General features: G+C 37.7%; 1 protein-coding gene across 1 annotated transcript in view; it reads left to right on the forward strand.

Annotated features, from left to right (window-relative positions):
- Positions 1-13,220, forward strand: part of PDE1A (phosphodiesterase 1A) — a gene marked incomplete at its 3' end in the record, with an annotated part of 51,399 nt that extends 38,179 nt beyond the window's left edge. Inside the window, exons 13-14 of the mRNA XM_084288914.1 lie at positions 5,190-5,462; positions 13,144-13,220. Coding sequence (XP_084145040.1) covers positions 5,190-5,462; positions 13,144-13,220 — 350 coding nt within the window. The remainder of the gene's footprint in view (positions 1-5,189; positions 5,463-13,143) is intronic.
- Between the last annotated feature and the right edge of the window lie 7,737 nt (positions 13,221-20,957).

Consider the following 20,957-nt stretch of genomic DNA (forward strand, 5'->3'; position numbering starts at 1 on the left):
TGATGGCATATTAATCTGATTTAGCGGCCACGAGGAGGGGTGGGTGTTAGAAGGACATGTGTGACAGTCACGGAAACTGAGTGACACTTTGGCACATGAAATCTACCCTAATAGACTGTATTAATCTATTGGAGAAAAATAAATTCAGAGGGCTAACAGAGCCCCATGTAGTACCAGAGACAGTGATTTTAATTGTAGTGCTAAAATGTTTAGATCACAAGCAGTTTTGAGCTAATGCAGAAAAGTGTTAAGAACTGTGGTAAGAGAAATTTTCTGAGGTCTGAGGAAGTACAGTGACTGGTCTGAGCCAAGAGTGGCAGGAAATGTTTAGTATTTGTGGTGTCTGGTAAATCAGACTGAGGAACTGTAACTGAACCCAAGAGCAGGACCTGTTACATGTCCCCCCACAACATATACCAGTGGGCAATAAAGCCTTTCCTTACATTCCCTGTATGACATAATGCTGTGGCATCAAGTACCACTGGATTATATGGTTTGCAGTAGTTTTTTATACTTCTAAATCTGTGATGAAATCTGCCTGAGGAACTGAACGTGGAAGGGGTTGGTGACTAGATAACTCTGTGGGTTGCTGTGATCTATTCTTAGGTTTGGAAAAGCCAGCCATGGTTGTTTGGGAACTCTTGGAAATTTCTTTAGAGTCCCAGAGGCACCAGGATCAGTCCTCTTGCTTTCTGCACAGTTTTGATCTTTACTGCTGCTCTCTTCCTCCTCTCTTTAAAATGGCTGATGTGAGAACATGTCTTTTGGGAAGATGCAGTTCCTTCCAGTGTTGTCCTGGGTTAGGTCTTTTGTCCCTACTTTGTGGAGCCTGGTTTTCCAGTAAAAAAGAAAACTGACAAGCCTAGAAATCAAAGTCTTGTAGTAATATATAAAGGGAGTCCATAACATCAAGTAGCATTTTTACTTAAAAAATCCTCAAATCATTTCATTCTTAGTGAAGCCAAAAAGCCTTCCTCTCTAATTCAGTAGTTTGCTAATTCTTAATGCTTCAATGTCTTTGCAACTTTCCATACGGGTAAATTATTATAGCTTATTTTCAATAGAGCAATACAAATACTGATGTGATTCAACAGACGTTAGCTTTACTGGGGTATGGTGCTCTGGCAGTAGCTGCCGTTAACTGATTCTTGGTGTTCCACTTACACATGGCTTTTGTGTTTTTCCTCTGCACTCTTGGTAAGTCAGCACGTGCTAAAGCAGTGCAGTCGCTGGAGACAGAAGAGTCTCATTTAAGCCCTCTACTGTACAGATGATGGTAGCTGAAAGATCTGTTTCTTATTACATAAAGGCCAGGAAAAGAAAGTCAATGGACAGACGGAGAAGTAAAAGAGAAAGTCCCAAAATGTAGAAAAGCTTCTTCACCACCTAGTAAACCTTATCCTGAAAATGTTGCTGTGCACACAGGCAGTAACACAGCTGAGCCAGTGGACATCAGTGCTGCAGCTGGTCATGCAGCCTCACCAGGGCTTGAGCAGCAGCAGAGCTGTGATACTCTGGAGACCACGGGGTCCTGCAGTAACTCCCAGAGGCACAGTGCTAGCCAGAGATGTATGACAGTTCTGATGGTCTATGAAAATTTTGATCCTTCCCTAGACTGACAAGAATTCAGCACTCCAACGCACTCCAACGAACAATAGGTAACCGTGTGTCAAATTTTTATGACAAAATAAAGCTTCCAGCCATGTTCATTGCTGGCACTGGGAAACATCATGAGGACTGAGCCTATTATTGCACTTCTGTAATAAGAAATCGGTGAGAGTCCTACTACATTCTCATAAATAAAAACACAGTACAAGGTACTTTTATTGAGAAAAGGTTAGGATGTTTAGAGGGTTTATTTATTTAAAAAATCTCAAAGCGACTAAAAAGTCACATTCATCCAACCAAAGCAAGAAGTGAGGATCTCAGAAGTGAGGATCTCAGCTGCTCTGCAGCACTCGCAGCTACCTACACTTTCCTGTTCAGCTGTGAAACTATACAAGGAGGGCTCATAATCAACAAGAACAATATTTATTTAAAGAACCTGCTTCAATTTTCAGACATTTATCAGTCAAAAAAAAAAAGGTGACATAACAAAAAACTAGTAGTATTTGGTCAAAGAGGGAAAGAAGACACCTTCAGTAGTTAACACATTTTCTGTAGATGCAAAAAAAAACCAATAAACAAACAAAAAAAAACAACCAACCAAACAAAAATGCACAACCAAACAAAACCCCACAAAAGCTGAAACTACTGAGTAGCAGAATTTTTCAAGTATTCTGAAACCTGGCTATTGTATCACAACTCCTGCCAGTTTTCCAAACAACGGAATGCATGACAATTATTTTGCCAACATCCCAGCCTAAACACATGAGAAGAAAGATACCACTTATACCATGTTTATTTATCAGATGACATTATTTCTTCTCATGAAAGATAGTGATTTAAGGCAGGAGTTCAGAAATGGCAGAGAAGTACTGAAGAGAAGGATATGACTGAGCCATCCCTAACATACCTGTTAGGAGAACATTTTACAAACTTGAAGAAATTTTGCTGAATAACACTTGGGTTCTTGTAAAGAAAGCAAAACCAAACAATTGAAAATATGTAAATAAGCCTGGCTCCAGGCACTCTAACCAAGTTAAAAAAGGGTGAGCAAAAATGGTTGCAAAAATAATGCCTGCCCTGAGTTCACTGTAAAGCACACTTTTGCCTGCCTTTATCTGAATGGGTGTGATATTGTTAAGATGCTCAGTGTCCAAAAAAGAGATGTGTGTTTTCTGGAAGGTGGTGTGGTTTAAGCCAGCAGGATTATTCAACAGCCTGCTACTGCCACTTTTGTAGTAGTAGTTGGTGGCTGTTCTAGAATATGAATGAGAAAGGGAAGGTGAATGGGAAGGTGTCCAGCCATGTCCTCAACTGAGATGGGGTCCCTGTGGAGATAAGGTAAAGAGTGTACTTGCTAATAGGTTCCATAAGAATTTACCTGAGGTACAAGAATGACACTAATACAAATACTGGATTAGGCTTGTGGTTGTGTAACATGAGCATATGCTATATACAAACTGAAAAAAAAAAAAACACAACATAAACAACCTTAGACCAGCCCTCGGAGTTGACAAACAAAAAAAGGGTTACAAAAAACAATCTTGAGAGCAAACAAATCAACATTGTGCTGGCAAGTATTAAATTAATATAATGCTTATAACAAATTATAAACAAATTTGTTCTTACACACTCTGGTCAGATCTGTTGTCATCTCAACCATTTGTGCCCACAAAGGGGACCAAAAGGACTGTTGCAGTTTAACCCTGCAGGCAGCTCAGCACCATACAGCCATTCGCTTTCTCTCCCTGCATCCAGTGGGATGGGGGACAGAACTGAAAAGTGCAAGAGCTTGTGGGCTGATATAAGGACAGTTTAATAAGAAAGAAAGAAGGAAAAAAAATAAAAACCAACAACAACAGCAATAAAATCATCAATAACAACAACAACATAAACAAAGAAAGTGATGTAAATCAGTTTCTTAGGACAAGAGCCTTAGGTAGGTAGATTATATAACAAATGACAGATGCTTTAATTAACATATCTGGATTGAACAACACATTTACAAGTCGTGCATACTTATTTCTTAATGTCTTTAGCCCAACCAGTTCTTTTTAGGAGCTGTACTCAAGGGTGTAGAAAAAAGAGTAATTGTCCAAGTTTCAGAAGTTCAAAACAAGTCTAAATTCCGTAGAAAAACTGTCTTTTGAAATTGCTCAAATTTGAAACTTCTTGAGTTTCTTAAAAGTATCCTAGAATGTATAAGAACTTAAAAGGGAAGGAAATTATTTAAATATTCTATGCTTCTGCACCTCACCTCAGGTTTGGAAGTCTTCCTTTACATCTGAATTTCATAGGCCAAATTATACCTCAAAGGGACATTTCTTTGGATTCAGGAAAATGATGTTAGAGATGCCAAATGGATGCCAAATGCTGACTGTGGTGGAAATGTGATTGCAGACTGAGATGCAGAAATATTACTCCCCCTAAGTCATCAAGTTCAATCACTTTAGGTCTGGATTTGAACTGGTCACTCGTGACCAAAACTTACTTCCAGAGACTTGCCTATTGAAGAAAATAAGTATCCAAATGCTTGGTTTACTTCTGTAAGACTGTAAGCACATCCAAGTCAGTAATTTTATGCCATGACATGCGGCTATTTTGTGAAGGTGTTGTTAAAACTGCAATGCTTTCACTTTTTAAATTGGTAGTATTTTGTATCTTCTGTATTAGCATATGGATTCTAAAATCTTAATTTATTAAATTAATTCTAATAACAAGATAAATAGTGCCTTCATGAACATGTACAGGTTATTTGTATCAGACTTTTCAGTCTGTGTCACAAGATTTTCATTCTCAGTTTTGTTTCATCTTCTGGTTTGTCCTGGTGCTTCCTGCTTCCTCTGTGCTGTTCTGCTCTGTCTCCTTTCACTCTGGGCCATTTCATTTGTACTTTTCTCCAAGTTTCTGCAACACAGCATGGAATAGAGCATTCCATTAGTTGTTTGTTTGTTTGTTTGTTTGTTTCTATAGCTTCTCTCCCCTGAAGCACTATTTTCCCCATATTTCCTCCTTCCTATTCTGTATCTGCCACTAGCCATAATAGCAGCAGAACTGTACTGCATGTATATAGCCTTCTGATTTTATTATTTTTTTTTTTCCCAGCCAAAATTCTGTGTAGCTGCCTTAGACTTTTCCAGCCTGGGAAGCCAACTTCCTTTAGGGCTTCCTTTCAGTTCTGACACCTGCCCCTTCCTGGCAAGGTGTTCCCCTCCATGCCCTTTCTCTATTGCAGAACTGGTGAGCTCTGCCCCTTCCAGTCCTGTTGAGGTGAGTACCACTGCTGGTGCTTCAGCATGGAGTCCTCCTACTCCCATCCTTCAGCTTACAGTGTGTTTGCTGCTGTTGCCTCCAAATAAAGATGTCAAATTGGAGGTTAAACTGGAAAGTAGACCACTACGGTTCAGTTGCAATAGTGTAATCAGGACCAGAATCTGACCCTTATTCAACACACCGATGCACGTCTTCATGCAGAAAGTTTATGTTCACAGTGTTCCCATATGCAACTCAGTCCCTACTCTGAAATCAAACAACTGTGGCATGTCCTTCATATCTAATTCACATATTTTGTTCCCTCTTTGTAGAACTTGTGAGAAATGTTGATGAACAGAAAAAAGACCAGAGCAGAAATTCCACAGATGCACAGTTACAGGAAGAGACAAGAAGCATACAAAATGAGAGTAGTCAGGGAAGCGATGGTACAACCTGTCCTACCAGATCCATCGTCCTACAAGTAGTCACTTCCGACACTTCTCTGAGTGATGAATCCAACTCAGAAAAATGCACTAACTCTGATCCGAACCAGAAAGATCTCACCGATGCCCAGCAAGAAACACAGAATACAGACCCACTGAATGGTAATACTTCTTCACAAAGCACCAGTCAATCTAATGAAGCTGTCCAGGGCGAAGCTGCAGCAGTGTCTGGTATCTCCCTGTCAAACACTGACAGTAGTGAAATATCAAAACAAGGTGTTGTAAAACCTCCTGCATAAGAAAGTTGCTTCAGGCAATGTAGAAGCAATAGTGTCCATAAACCATCAAATAAAAGAGCTTTGATATAAGCAAGTATAATCTGCTTGATATTAGTTATTTGGTATCTTGTAGAAAGTCCTTCACATAAAATACCAAGACTTTTAGTTGAACTGCAAGGGTGATTTTAAAATAATCTATAGATGCGTATCTGTAATTAAATATGCTTCCTTACTGAAGAATGAAGTAAACTTTCAAAATAGAACTATCTAACATTTTGTAATCATTGTGCTATTAAAATGCACAACCTTAGATTAGGCACCTAATATGACTACTATGTTGTAAAGTACATCCTTTGTACTAAATACAATGTGAATTTTGATCTAACTTTGATCAATTTATGTAGATGCTATTTCCTAACAGTAGTAGGCCCGGGACTGGGTCATGCTCTTAATACAAAAGATCAGTCTCCTGGCTGTAGTTTCCAGGACAGGCAGAACAGCCAAAAAATCCTATAATGTCAGAATACTTTTTTGGGAATGTATTTTATCACAAGCTGACTGTGGTTTAGTATCTGATGATTTTAAAACATTACCAAGTTGAAGATGACCAAGCATTATGAATAGATGTTAGCAATGTAAATGAAAGACATAGTGCATTTTTATTTTATTTTCATACGGTCTGAATTTTCTTATTGTTAGAATAAATCTGAGGTATTAGGGTAACAGGAATAATCAAAACATATAATGGCATTTGTTTTCTTCGCTTCTAATTAAAATGTTAAATTCATTAATACTTTTTTGACAGTGGGCCTTGAAATATTGTGCCAGAAGTACGGCATTGCCTGAGCAACAGCACTGAAGTGCTTATGAAGCTTAGCTTAGACATAAATATATAACTTGGCGTATTTCTAAAAAATCTTTTTTATGGAGAACTCCCACTTATTCTGGAGTCCAACATTCTACCCAATTTCAGTGCACCCATGGTTTTGTTGTTGACAGATTTTAATTTTTATTTTTCCACCAGCAATAACAGATGGTTAATTTAGGGTCCTAAATCAAAATATTTACACTAAAATTAATTCCACAGCATCTAATAATTGACGTTTTTGTCTTTGACATGCATTTTTTGTACCTCTTTTTCTGTTAAGGTCCAATTTGAAATTTAAGTACCTTAGAAAAGTTTCCCATCTCCTGGGTGAGGAAGACAGTAGGAAAAATTACACCTGTTGTATTTCAAGCTGTGAAGAAGGCCATTGTGGTGTAGCTGTCCCTGAGTGTCAGTAGATGATTTATGAACGTAAATGTTGTTTGTGAAATCAGATACGACTTGGCATGCAATTTTTGCACTCTGTTGCCTTGTGAATCTTTAAAATCCACCTTTCATATGAGAGTAGAGGTTTCTTACTTTGGAAAAAAAAGCTAATCTTTTTCTGAGGAATTCATTTGCCAAGGCATGAAATTTGCTACAGAAGGCCTTATATCTTAATACTTCAATCTGCAAAATTTATAAAAAGGGTAGGAAGTGATCAAGTTTGTAATAGTTTATTTCCAGTGACAAATGTCATCTAGAAGGTATATTTTTTCTTGAAGATGGTAAAAAAGATTAATAACAGGATTTCCACCAATCCAAGGAGGATTCTTCTCTTGAGATGTCAATTGTCAAACACAGTTCAGATGAATAATGGTGCAGAAGTAAGAGAGAGATCCAAATGTTTTCTGGAAATAAATAGTACTGGTAGGGTCCTGAATGAAAAAACAAAGCTTATACAAGGACAGCACTCAGCCCTTGCATCTCTAAAGAGGCAGCAGTACCTAAACCATGGAACGATAACAAGTCACGGAAAAAGGGGAGATATATCAGGAGACATGATGCATCAAGTGATCCAGCACACAGTAGGAGAAGCAGAAAATTATTTTTCAAGGCAACTCCAGAGGCTGAGCTATGGGCCAACGCATGCTTATTGGTATTCACCAACTTATGCCTGAGCCATGATGGATTTTCTAGCTGATTGACACAGAAAGTTTTGGTATAATAATGCACACTTCTCTACTGAAACTAAACATCTGTACCGGAAAGATCTAAACTGCTGCATACTTTGGAAGTGAAATGGAACTGAAAGGATCTTTTCTCCAAACTGCTCTGTACTATATGCTGTGCCTTTTCCTCCTGGTGAAAATATGTGAGAAGCACAGGCTTCATGCTGTTGATAGAACATACACCCTGCTATGGCACATTCTGAAAAGTTCTTCAAAATACTTTGGAAACTATTCATCTGCTACAGTTTGTTAATGAATGCAGTCATCAGTTCTTGCTGCTGTCACGGGGAATGACACTGTTATTCAGCAAACGTATGCATTCCCAGTTTGTTGCATCTTGCATTCCAGAATAGTGGCTTTTCACCTGTTTAGACCTGGGAAACCTTAACATTTTTCCAGTGGAAATGCACATCCCTAGTCAGGCAACTTATGCCTACAGAATATAAGACAGCATTTTTTTTAGTCTCATGAACCTTTTGTGGACTCTGTCACAAGTAATTCCTGGTCCCTCCCGTCAGAAAACCACAGGATGAGTCTGGATTTCTCTTTTGCTTGAAGATTTACACTATCACAAATATTTAATTGAGAACTACAATGGATAGAATAAGGAAATTGATTAGGTTTTGTTTTTAAAGGCATCTGTTATTTGAAGGCCTTTTCAGTTGTCATTTTATGTAGCAGACACTTCTATGAAACTTCTGTTCTTTCCAGTATGTTGAATTGACTCTCAGCCATCTCCTTCAGAAATTATTTGTGTTCACATGCCAGCATAGATAAATCACAGGAAAGTGGAGAGCTTGATGTTTTGCCTGGTTTCTGTAGCATACCAATGTCAGTCTAGTACTCTCTGAACAAGCTCTTCCAGATATTCCACAGATTGAGGGTACAATGTTTAATATTAAATTTACTTATCTGAAGTCATTTGATATTACATTGCCCTTGCCCATCTCCACTAAGCCTTCTTCCATTGTTAGGGTTTATTGGTCAGTCACAGTGTCATTTATGTTTCATTTTTATTTCATCAAATAGGTTTATTTATATTTTAATAACATTTGATTCTTGCATTGTCCCTATTTTCTCAATATTTAAATCTGTCATAGAAAGCTATTTTGAATACTTTCTGGTCTTTTGAAATGACTTACAGAGCAACTATGTCATCATATTCTTAGAACTTTATTTCCTAAGGACAGATGATCAGCCATATTACTATTTCAGTAAGAAAGTTGACTATATACTATTTAAATATGATATTTTAAGTCAGCAGAAACTCTTTCACAGAATTTCCCGTTTAACATATTTTTCACAAATTGATGGCATATTAAAATATCTTGTCAAGTGCAAATGATGAAACAGAGGAACATTTGTATATACTAAATATATATCTTATCTCAAATTGCTTCTGGTTTTCCTGGACGGAACATATTTCTCACTACATGAAAAAAAAAAAAAAAGTGATTTAATTGAAACTGTATTTTCTAATGGAAAATACTGAATTAATTAAAACACTTAGTGTTTTTTTTTTAGTTCAAGAAAAAAGTGAGAATTTGTTGTTACATATGAGAAATATTTTACATGTATATTTAGAAAATCTTCTTAAAGTAAAAATAAGATTACAAATAAGAAACTGGTGTTGCAACTTGTACACAACATTCTTCACTAATTCATAATTTAAAAATAACTAAGTTTAAAAAATATGTTTTGCAATAGCTCTGATGATTTTGCAGGAGACTCAGGGTAGATGACAACTGAAGAGTAATGACTGGCTTTTGAGTGCTGACCATTAGGACTGAGAGTCTCACTGCAGTCTTGGCTGCAACACATTTATTCTAAGAGTCCGGTACTGTCCAGAATGACAGAATCATTAGCATAAGGTAGTATTTGTGCATGGAATTGGGCATATCAAAGGAAAACAATAGTGCAAGTGCCCTCTCCAAACTTTATATAAATTCTTAAGTCTCACAGGAAGTATGAACATAGAATGTACCATGCCATCATAATTAACTATGTTTGTTTTCTCTTTAAGATATTTTCTCCATGGGAATAAACAAAGGCTGGGGAAAAATAATACAGAACAGTCAGGAAGAGTAAAAATCCAAAATAAGAAATACAGCAGTGTATGTTTCCATGCATGAATAAATGCAGATAGAAATGAGAACAGACTGTTGAGAAAGAGAGAAGCTAACTGTGGATACCAGGAATCTAAGAATTAAAGAATATATATATATATATATATATGTATATATATATATACACACACACATATATATACTTACATATATGTATATATGCATATTCCTTCTAAATTCAGCCTTGACTAGGAATGGCCATTATTTTTAAATTTTATTTTATGTATCTCATCTACTGTTCCTCCATGTGGAGTAACAAGTATTTTTCTATTACTTTTCCTCTGCTAATGGCCAGCAGACTCACACAGGACACTTTTTTAACCAAGGCAATTTTCAGCAGAATGCTTCATTTGCAAGCAAGAAGGTAGAATACATAAGACATTGTTTTCATTATTTTATTTATTTATTTATTTTTTTGCTTGGTTTCCGAATTAGAGTATTTTAATCATTTTAAGGAGCACTATATATTTATCAGGGCATTATTAACACTCTCCGTACAAAATCTTTCTACATCTGAACTTCCTGCCAGCCCTGTACTAAGGATGGGGGCAGCAGGCTAAAGAAGTGCCCAAAGTGCTTGCTGACTCACCCTGGGTGGAGAAGCAAGTTCCTGGGTGCTCTGAGGCTGGGAGAGAGACCTGAAAGTAGGTAAGGAGAAAAGCAACGTAGTTACTCAGAGTTAATTTCATAAGTTAGCTGTCATTGTCCTTTATAAAAAACAGAAAACTAACTCTCAGCATTCTGTAGGAAAGAAATTGCAATATAACAGGGATGGAAAACAAAGGTAATCACAGGGGAAGATGATCTGCCTTCCTGGAAACTGTCACCAAATTGTTAGGCATGCTATGAGAGGGTTCTCTGATAAAAAAAAAAAAAAAAAAAAAAAAAAAAAGGGATTGTTTTACCCTCCTTGTATGACATCTCTTTCTAGGGTTAGTTCTCATACGCCATCACATTTTATTACCAGGTTTTGTTCTGCCCCACGTCCTGGTCAGTGCAAAGGGAGAACCGGGCACTGTTAGGAGAGCTTGGCTTGGGACTGAATGCTGCTTTCCTCTGAAGCACCTCTGTCCTTTCCACAATCTCACTGTCATTTAATTGAATGTTACAAGATTAAGTGGAACTATTATAAGGTGATTTTTTTTTAAGTGATGATCTTCCTTTTCTCCTGAGTGATTTATTAATTAGAAAATTCATTTAAAAACTGCTTATGTTTTATTAAACAACTCCGTGTTTCAATGATTTATAATGGCTAATTGGCATGCTTTTAACTTTTCACTCATGATGATAGCCACATTAATCCTTAATGTCAAAATGTAAAGGAGACAATAAATCTCTGATAAAACAGATTACCAGTAACTCTGTCCCATGTGACAGTAGAGGACTATCCAGTCACAGTGAGTTATAGAAAGCATGCAGAGCCTTCAGCAGTCACTGTCTGAGAGCCTCTGGAGGATAGCCAGGTAAAACAGCACAAACCCACACCAACAACATGTCAGTTTAATTTACGGCCATGTGGGTGGCATCAAGTTATCATCCATGCCATGCAAGTGCTGGTGGCGGCTCAGTCTTGTGGCAGCCCCATGGTGCTCAGCTGTGTTTTACTGTGCCGGGTGGAACCCTTCCTGTCCGTGCAGAGCAGGTGCAGATCACAGCTCCGTGTGCTGCTCATGGCACTCCCCGTGTGTGGCTAAACAGCACTGCAGGGCTTCGGGGCCTGGCCTGGCAGAAGCAGCTGTGCTTGTGCCGGGGAGGAGGACAGAGGGAAGGCGATATTAAAAAATCAAGCTATGTGCTAATAAAAAGAATACGGTTTATGAGATAAAAGCTGTTAGTGACCATTTGAAGGTTGTTATAAAATTGGCACACTGACACAAAGAATGTTATGTATGGGTTAGAGTTCATTGTTTTGTTTCTATGAAGATTAATACATTTTCATTTACTTTAATACATTTTTGTTTCAATGAAGATCCACAGTTCCTGTTTCACAAGGCCTTCACAGAACACTCTCACTCCTAAAACCATGCTAATCAGTCGAAGTCAAGTATGAAAATTAAATATTTAGAGCAATAGATTGTGCTTTCATACCCCTCTCCCCCCCCCCCCCCTTTTTTTTTTACAGATAATAATAAAAGTTTTGCTGAATCTCTCCAAAAATAACTGCAGGCAGGAAGATCTGGAGAAATTTTATTTTTTTTTAATTCATTTTACTTCATTTTATAAGGCTTCAAAATCCTTTAGAGACCTGGCTGTCTATCAGCCATGCACACTACATTAACATAAGAAAAATGAGGGGAAGAACACTAGTTACAGAGCGGGCAGCATCCTGGCAATGAAAACATTGGTAAAAACCAGTAACAAAATTCTCTCGTTTACTGTGATGCTATGTCACAGCTATTCCCCGTGCTATTCCCCATGCTATTTCCCCATGCTTATTCGCATGAGCTCCCATTCCTCTCTTCTCTCTCTCTTTTCTAAACTCTGAGCCTCTTCAGCTTTGACTCACTGTCTTTCAATTTTCCATTTGAATTGCACATCAACTGCTTTCCCTTTCAGCAACTCGTGCCTTTGGGTTTTGTCTTTCAAAAGTCTTCCCCAACCTGTATTTATATTTCTGTAGCTTTTCCCCTTCTCCCAGCTCACCTTTGCTACTTTTGAGACTCTGTGCTTTTCCTTTTTCACATTTTCAGTTCAGCATTACTAATCACTGGTGGGACCACTCCATTCATTGGTTAAAGCTGAGAAGTTACCATACAGCTAGTATATAATACTGTAAGGTTGTTGCATTTCCCCCATAGCTACTATCCAAAACCAGTTTGTAATTTTCCCAGCTGTACTCATTCAGAATCACTCAAGGAATAGTTTAAGCAAGAACTCAGTATTATGATTAGAAGTTTGAGATCTGTATTGTATCACTTAGTTTGAAAACTACTCTTGTCACTTGATATCATTTCTCCTATCTGATTGAACTAATTGAATTTTTAAAACTTGACATTGACATCTTCCACTAAGTGAAACTTGCCCCTATTTTTAATGCCTACATCGAAGAGGATTTAAACAGCACATCTCTGCAGATGGTGAATTTTGACTTTCAGTAAGTTGGAAGGTTAAAAACAAAAAACACTTCATTACTGCTTGTGTAAATGTTGTATTTTTGTTTCATGGTGTGTGGTCTATTGCTTTCATTCTATCTTTTGCCTTTTGGATAAACCACAATGATCAGTTAAGTCACTCCTATATTTATTTTAGTAAGAAAGAAGTTAAAGCCATGATGGAACCCTCACTTTAACCTTCAGATAGAAAAGGGAGGAGCATTTCTGCTTGTCTAAGGCTGTGCAAGTGCTATTTATTTGGTTTACTTCCTTGCTTGATTTCCCAATAACATTTTTTTTTTTCTTCCAGGTGAGCCTATACACTGTAAGAAATCAGAAGATATAGTAAAAGCCACTGAGCAAAAACAAGCACTGGTACACAACTAGATTTCCTGTTTCTTAAAAGCTTCTGACATTTCAGGCAGGACAGGTAATTTTGACATTTATTTCCTATAAAGAGGAGAGTTTTATATGATAAGGATTCACTTATTGTTATTATTATCCTCTTTGGTCTATTTCTGTTGTGGTTTTATTACAAAATTTTGAAACTGGTATGTGCTATAGCCTGCTTTCTATTTCCCTTTAAAAGTTATTCAATACAATGGAAGGGAAACCCAATTCTGTTACGTTTCTGAATTTTTAATGTGAGACTAAATAAACATGCAATAATAAATCCTTGATTCAATTATATTAAATACTGGGAGTGATAGTAGTTAAAGGCCTATTGTTTACAAATTTTCATTTGAACCCTGTTGCAGGAGAAAAGAAGAACACTGTCTGTTCCTGCACCTGTGCTCTCAGAGGCTGTTATCTGTCATCTTATTCTTGGATCATCCTGTTTCTGTGGAGAGTGATTGGACAAAATGATCAAAAGTGTAAAACATTAAACCCTGAGCTGGTAACTCAAGGCACTTAACAACTCTCAGAATTTCAGTTGTATTTGTTGTTGTTATTTCCTCTTCTTTTCTGCTTTCTTAAACTAGCCAAAATAATTTTTTCAGCCAAAGTTGAACCTCGCTGTGTTGTATCACTGGCACCAGACATTTCCAATTAGTCATGAGACATGTGAAAACATGGCAATCATCATCTGCACTGGATTGCTGTTACATGTCACTGCTACTGGTGTCCAATAGAAGTGGAAAGTCAAAATGAGATGTTGCTATAGACACTTGTTCATGCAACCATGCTGCATGCAACGTTGAAGTTCTACTCGTTAGCTTCCTTTAAATATCTGGAATTAAAAATATGTAGACTGTGTGGGAAGTTCTAGAGTTGTACAGATGAGCCTGCGTGAATGATGACTCTTTCCCTTTGCGGTGGCTGCCATATGGAGAGAAATGGTGTTTAAGAAATCAGTATTTGAAAACCTCTTTAAAATTAATTGAATAGCATCCAGTATTATGATTAAAACATTCTCAGTGCAACAGTGTTTTCTCAGATGTCACAGCAGTGGTGTCAGCCCTACCGTGAAGCTGGTGCTTATTGTTCTGTAGGCGGAAGAGACTGCTACATGAATACATGGAAATTGCTTTGTTCCAGCAGAGTTCTGCCTCTCAGGCAGAACTGGAAGGTGGCACTAAGACCTTATATCATGGTTTTTCTCAAATGCAAAGCTAATGACAAGAATGCAACAAAGTCCTTCCTTGCCTTGTTTCATTAAAAGAAAACACCAGAGCATCTTTCTCTGAGAGGCAGCAAAAGCGGAGCATGCAGGCGGTTACCTCTGCAAGAAGTCTCAGGATGAGCCATCCAGCCCCAGCTGTGCCCAGAAAGAGACTCCATGTTCATCTCTGCTTCCCTCAAGCTGCACAGGCCCCTTGGCTTGCCCCTTGGCCTCATGCAGCCCGCCAACAACCTTGTTGCAACAACTGCTGCAGCCTACCAGGAATCCTCCACCCCCCTCTTCAGGTTGTATGCTCGTGGGTGTGTTGGGTCACTGCATTCCCCATTCCCCTTTTTGGACCCCGTGGTTATTACCTCACTGACCAAAAAGTCTGCAATCAGCCATGGTCCACTCTGAAGAGGACTCGTGGGGGCAGTGGCTCTCCCCTCTATGCAGAGGCCTGTGTACTACTCACCTGCTGCTTCAGGGATCTAACCAGAGCTCAAGCATAACATAGGCACCAGGCTCAGCCTCAATACGGACACGTTATGTCCCGATTGAAGAAGGAATAGTAAACCAATCACCCCGTACTGAGGGAAGAGTACACGTCCATACCTTTGACTGTCTCCTTTCTGACAGCACAACCATTGAAATTGAGCTGGGAACAATACAAGCTCTGAGCCCTGGGATAAGGGCATGCCAAAAGGTGGAATTTCTGTTGTTGAATATGTAAGCCATATACACACTATGCATAATTAGTGTGCATAGTTTTAACTTAAGAAATATTTGTGCATATAGGTTGTAAAAAGTGCATTTAAACTGTTTTGTGTATCTGGTCCAGGGCTTGTATTTGGCATGGACAAAGTTCTGTACAGTGCAGTTAAAGAATGAAATGTTAATGAATGAAATTGTATCATATATGTTATAATGCAATTGATATTTTTTGCTAAGAGTTAAGAATTTATATATTATCTACCAGTGTTTGAGCAAATCATTAGTAGCTGGGATCACTCCATGCACCTTTGCAATCCTTTTTGGGGAATGTTGGGCACATTTTTTCCTTTATAATGAAATGTAAACCATCTTATGGTTTCTTATTGTCATTATGACAAAAGAAGAAGCATATTGTTTATATCAGACTTTTTTTTTTTTTTTTTTTTTTTTGAATTGTAAGTTGTCATAGCTTATGGCAGTAGAAAATCTTGTTTAAGATCTGAGAATTTTGGTTTTACGTCTTTTCTTTCAAAACATGGGACCTTATTTCAGATGTGTTGAGCATCTGCAGTCCCACCAAATTTGAAAAGATCAAAAGATGACTGATATTTTTTAAAATTAGGCCAGTTATATCTTTGTAATGTTCTTCAATATCGTGATTTATGATTCATTGAGAACAGAAGTCAGGAGCAATCAAAATGTAATGTTCTTATTGTATTTTCAATTTCAGACTTTTACCATAGTTGAACTTGACTTTTTCTTTCTGTATCTCTGTCCCATCACCACTGAGATGCTCTGCAGAAGTTTTTTCCTGGAAATAGAATCAGAAGTTATAGCTGATTCTGCAGTCTACTGGGAGCATTCTGTGGGGCTCTTGGTGTCCTGTTGTTATACCTGGCCCCGTGATCTCCCACTGCAGAGGCTAGGAGGAATTCCTGATCTCACAGGAGGTACTCAGTGCCTGCAGATCTCCTTCATTAATATAGAAATGTGATTTGTGTATAAATATTCCTACTTGCTCATTTGTATTCAGTCTTAATCACTGTGGTAGATGTTACTGAAATACAAGCAGAGTCCTTACTTTTTCTTTAAAGCCAGCTAATTCTCTTTCTTTCCTCCTTTATTCTTAGCAAGGTTTTATCTGGACATGACCCAAAACTTACTGTGTTATTTGGATGAGGAGAAATTTACTTTGGTGGAGAAGACCATAATAACCATGTGTTACCTAAGGCTTTGACCTTGGGTGGAATTCACATTCAGATGGCAGAGGGGCTTCTTGTTGGAGGCTCTCCTGAACAAGAATTTCTCTCTGAAACCTGCAAGGCTGCACTACCAAAACACTGCATGGGGCCATAAGAAATGGTATTTGTATATGCATCTCTCCCACAGCATTATGGGCATGTACCCCTGCATTGAGCACACTGAGGAACTGTAGCTATAGATTAGCCCTCAAGAATTTTATTTTGTATTTTTATCTTGAGATATCTGACAAATATATTATGTAATATTGTTATGGGTTATGATCTAGCCAGTATTTTTTTATTTAATTTTCAACAAGGCAATCTACAACTGTGTGTTTTTATTCTGCTGTATTTGTCCGTATTTCCTATGATGATATTCCTAAATAAATTTGATTTGAGGGCAAGGATCATGAAGCTATTGAATGTTAGTTACAAATTTGCTTTACTGAAGCATTTGCTCATTTGCATATGATTGCCTTTGGAAAGTGACAGATCATAAATGGTTGTTTCCACACCTTTTGCCTGCTTGCAGCTCCGTGCTTTTTCCATAACTGTGCCAGTCTGTCATACAAACTCACTTGTATCTCATAGCACTCTTTAAAACAAGTAAGCTTTTCCTTCTTAACTTTTACTGCTAAAGTAGCCCTCATATGAAGGAAGTCATAACCAATAAAGCAGTATTTTCTCCCCAGAATTTTAACATGGGCTGGCATTGTTGAAATTGCTGGGACTGCTCATGTTAGCAAACATTTGTCAGGAAGGGTGCGACTTTCAGAGGTGCCTCTATGCCATACCATAAGTTTAATCAGCAGAGTTCAGTGGTACAGGGCCTCATCCTGCTACAAATGGAAATCAATGGAAAGAGTCTCATTGGCTTGGATTTGCATCACATCCTAACAAGCTGCATGATGGTAGTAAATACAGACATCTACTTCATAGCATGTACTTTGCAATTCCTTTATCCCAGATGCTCTCCCTTTTCAGCTACACGCTTGAAGGCTTATCATGTGTTGTAAGTATGCCAGAAGCCAATCGAGCCACTACTGAGATCAAAATAACTTAAAATTAAGAAATTAATCAATATCCCTAGTTGTAACGTATAAAATGCATATTTTTAACTGACTATGGAGTTATTACATGACGAAGTGGAAAAGGTAAGGATAACTAACGTTCTTCAGTAACACCTTAAAATTTTAAGTCTAGAGTAGCTTAGCAATGACTTATCTGAGAGGGGAGTGCATCAAAATGTAAATAATTATTTAAAAAATCAAATCAATGAAAACACAGATATGGAAAAATGAATAGAAATGGCATTTAATACTATAAAGAAAAGAAAGTGTTCTCTGTCAAATACACTATACAAACATTTAAGCAGCTTTCCTGGGACAGTTTTACTTTCCTGGTCATGTAATTGTTTAATGGGTCTCCAGAGACTCATTGTCTGTGTCCTGGGATGGACATTCAGAAGTTTTACAGGATTGTGGACTTCTAAGTAGTCCTCTAGGAACAAAGAGGCAACTCATAACCAGAGAGATATAAATGTGGGGGAAAAAAGAATATAAAAGAAAATAAATTAAAAAAAAAAAAAAAACACCTTGTAAAAACATGGATTTTAACTGTTTCGGGCTATTGAGCTGAATGTTCCTACAAAACACTTCTCTTCTGCTTAGGCAAGTCCTGTTCGTACAGGTTTTGCAGTGGGCAGCAAAGGCAGTGAGAGGCTGGGATTGGATAGCTCAGCCCTTCGATCAGAAGGAAAGAAAGCATAATCCTATGTTTGGTAAACTGTCAATAATTAAAGTAATTAAGGTGTTGAGGCAAATAAAACTTTGCAAATAAACCAAACAACCAACCAACCAAACAAAAAACTAACAAAAACAGACAACAAAATGAAATAAAACCAAATTAAAACAAAACCAAAATAAAACACAAACAAAATACTCCCAAACCCACAACTCTAAAAGATGGCAGTAAAACTATTACTGATGCTTCTTACATATGGATTGATTACTGTTGGAGAACTTTTAATTAGCAAATCTTGATAGGTAATCTTGATAAGTACATCCTCAATAGATGTACTCTAAAGCTGAGGAGTCTCGTACGTCTATAACACCATATGTAGATCACTTTTACAAGTCTGAAGTAACACAAAATTAAACACATGAATATAATGTGGTCAGAGTCAAAATGGGAAGTGGAATCTGAGCCTTGAACACAGTTCAACAGAACAGATGATTTTTCATTTTGTTTGGACTGTAGTTATAAAGTTGTCTCATAGTCATATAGGGTCTGATCCTGAGCACTTACACAAGCAACTCTCCTGAACCTGTAAGATGGACTTTTAGTACAGTCAGACCTTAAGGCTTGTATCAAAATATTGTGAAAAACCTATCAAAGAACATGAAAGTATGTGCTATTTATATAAAGCCTGTTATAGTTTTCTTTGTCCAAATTCAGTGAGTGAATGGGTCAAATGCACCCATGCTACAATGCCATGAAAACCAGTCAAACCAGTGTCATTATGTCAGGAATTAATTTGATAATTGGGTCATGATAGGTTGTCCCTATTTCTCTGTATTTAGCTGTATTATTGAGGGTTTTCTGCAGCAGGAGGAATCTCTGATATTCTGTAGAAGGCACTGCTCAACTTCTAGCTGCCTTTAATTCTTTTATTGAAATTATACTTCCTTTTCTTTGAGATCTCTCTCGTTTTTGCTTTCCAGTCAGAAACAAACATTTGACTTTATCTCCTGAGGTACTCCAGTAATGTACAATTGGAATGAATGGCAATGAATTTGTGTCAAGCACTGCTACTTGGTGGATGATGAATCTTTATTTTAGCATTTGTGTCTGATAGAGACCCCTGTTCGGCTACTAACAAGGTGGTTTTGGGTAGGGCAGAACTATGATTGCAGCCATAAAAAGTTCTGAGGGACACATGTGTGTTAGCAAGCAAATAATGGGTACAGGAACAGGGCTGCAGAGTTGATATTTCCAGTAAATTAGAGAATAAAAACAGCACAAGCAATTTAAATATTATTTATAATTGACCTTCATGTCTGTTTTTAATATTCAATCTGCTGAGTGTTTAAGAAAGCAATTAAAAGTCCCATATAATGTTAAAACCCTTGATAAATGTAATAAACAAATGACATATTCAAAAGAGAGAATCTATGTCCCATTAGGAGAGAAAAAGAAAGATGAGAGCAACATATGGCAGTATAATTAGCATGATTAGGGAAGCACATCAACAGAATTTATGCTGCAGGGAAAATGTAATAAGAAACCTACACACTTTCCTCACTGCCTTGAAAACTGCAAATATCGCTTTCTGAAAAGGAGAAGATGCAGAAAGGCTCTCTGGCATTTAAAGCTGTAACTTGTGTTCTTCTGTCGTTATTAAAGATGCACACAGCCATCTGCAAACCATTTATTTTTTGCAGAGTTCACATTGTCCCATTGCTTTGATTAATAAGGAGCAATATTACACCTCAGCTGCTTTTCAGAAAGATGCTATTTTGGAAACCTAATTAATACTCGCTCCACAGTTAGCTTGAGGTGTTCGTTAGTGCCAGATACTGAGTTCTTATTTGTTTCACATTATGTGGAGAGTATTGCTTCTCAATGCCAACGTTTTTGTTTTGTATTTTGGAATAACCTTTCAACACCCCCACTCTCCCTAGCCCTCCATTCAGGAGAGCTAATAACACCTGTCGTCATTATTTTAACATGCCCATTACATCTGTCAAAGACAAAGTGGGTTATTTACATAGTTAGACTATCCTGATGCACAGCAAATATTCCTGCCATTTTCTGAACAGTTGGGTGAAAGCGAAAAGAGAAATTTAGAAACCTAGCAATGCGATTCAAATTTCAGCTTACCACTAAGGGTCAGTATAAACTAAGTAAATGAGTTGTTACAGAACCGAAACAGAGTAAGTTTTGCCTAGCAGGAAACAGAGTAAGTTTTGCCTAGCAGGAGTACCAAAGGTACCAAAGGAGTACCTTTTATGCCCCAGAAATACCAGATCACTTTATAAATACAACCCCCCCCCCCAAAAAAAAAAAAAAAAAAAAAATCTACAGCAGAAATACCCTTGCTCTAGGCACTGAACTTGTACAAACTTCATCAGCCAGCTTTACTGTATCTGGCAGTCAGCAGCATGTCACCAAGTGGCCTGAGGCTTAGTAAAGAGTGCAAAAACATCTTGATATTTGCCCAAGGTGCTGCTGCTGAGGATGACCCTGCTGCCTTGCTGGGTAAAGGAGTGAACTCAACAAAGCAGGAGAGACATTTAGCATCCACTCAGCTGCCAAGTATAATACTCCCTGCGGAAAGGTCAAATGTAATTGCACTTGTGAGGAACGAACAGAATAACTGAGACTTTTATTGCAACCCACCATTGTGCTGAGCAGCTAAGGAAGAAGATAAGGAGAATAAAATAAGACCCTGAGCACCAATTGGACCTGAGCACCAATGTGGAGAACGGATGGAGAGCTTTAGGGACCGCATGCTTTAAATATGCCTTATGGTGTACCCTGAGAACTAGGGACAGAGAACATCTT

The sequence above is a fragment of the Netta rufina genome, assembly GCF_964035555.1.
Source record: "Netta rufina genome assembly, chromosome: 6".
Classification (NCBI taxonomy): domain Eukaryota; kingdom Metazoa; phylum Chordata; class Aves; order Anseriformes; family Anatidae; genus Netta; species Netta rufina.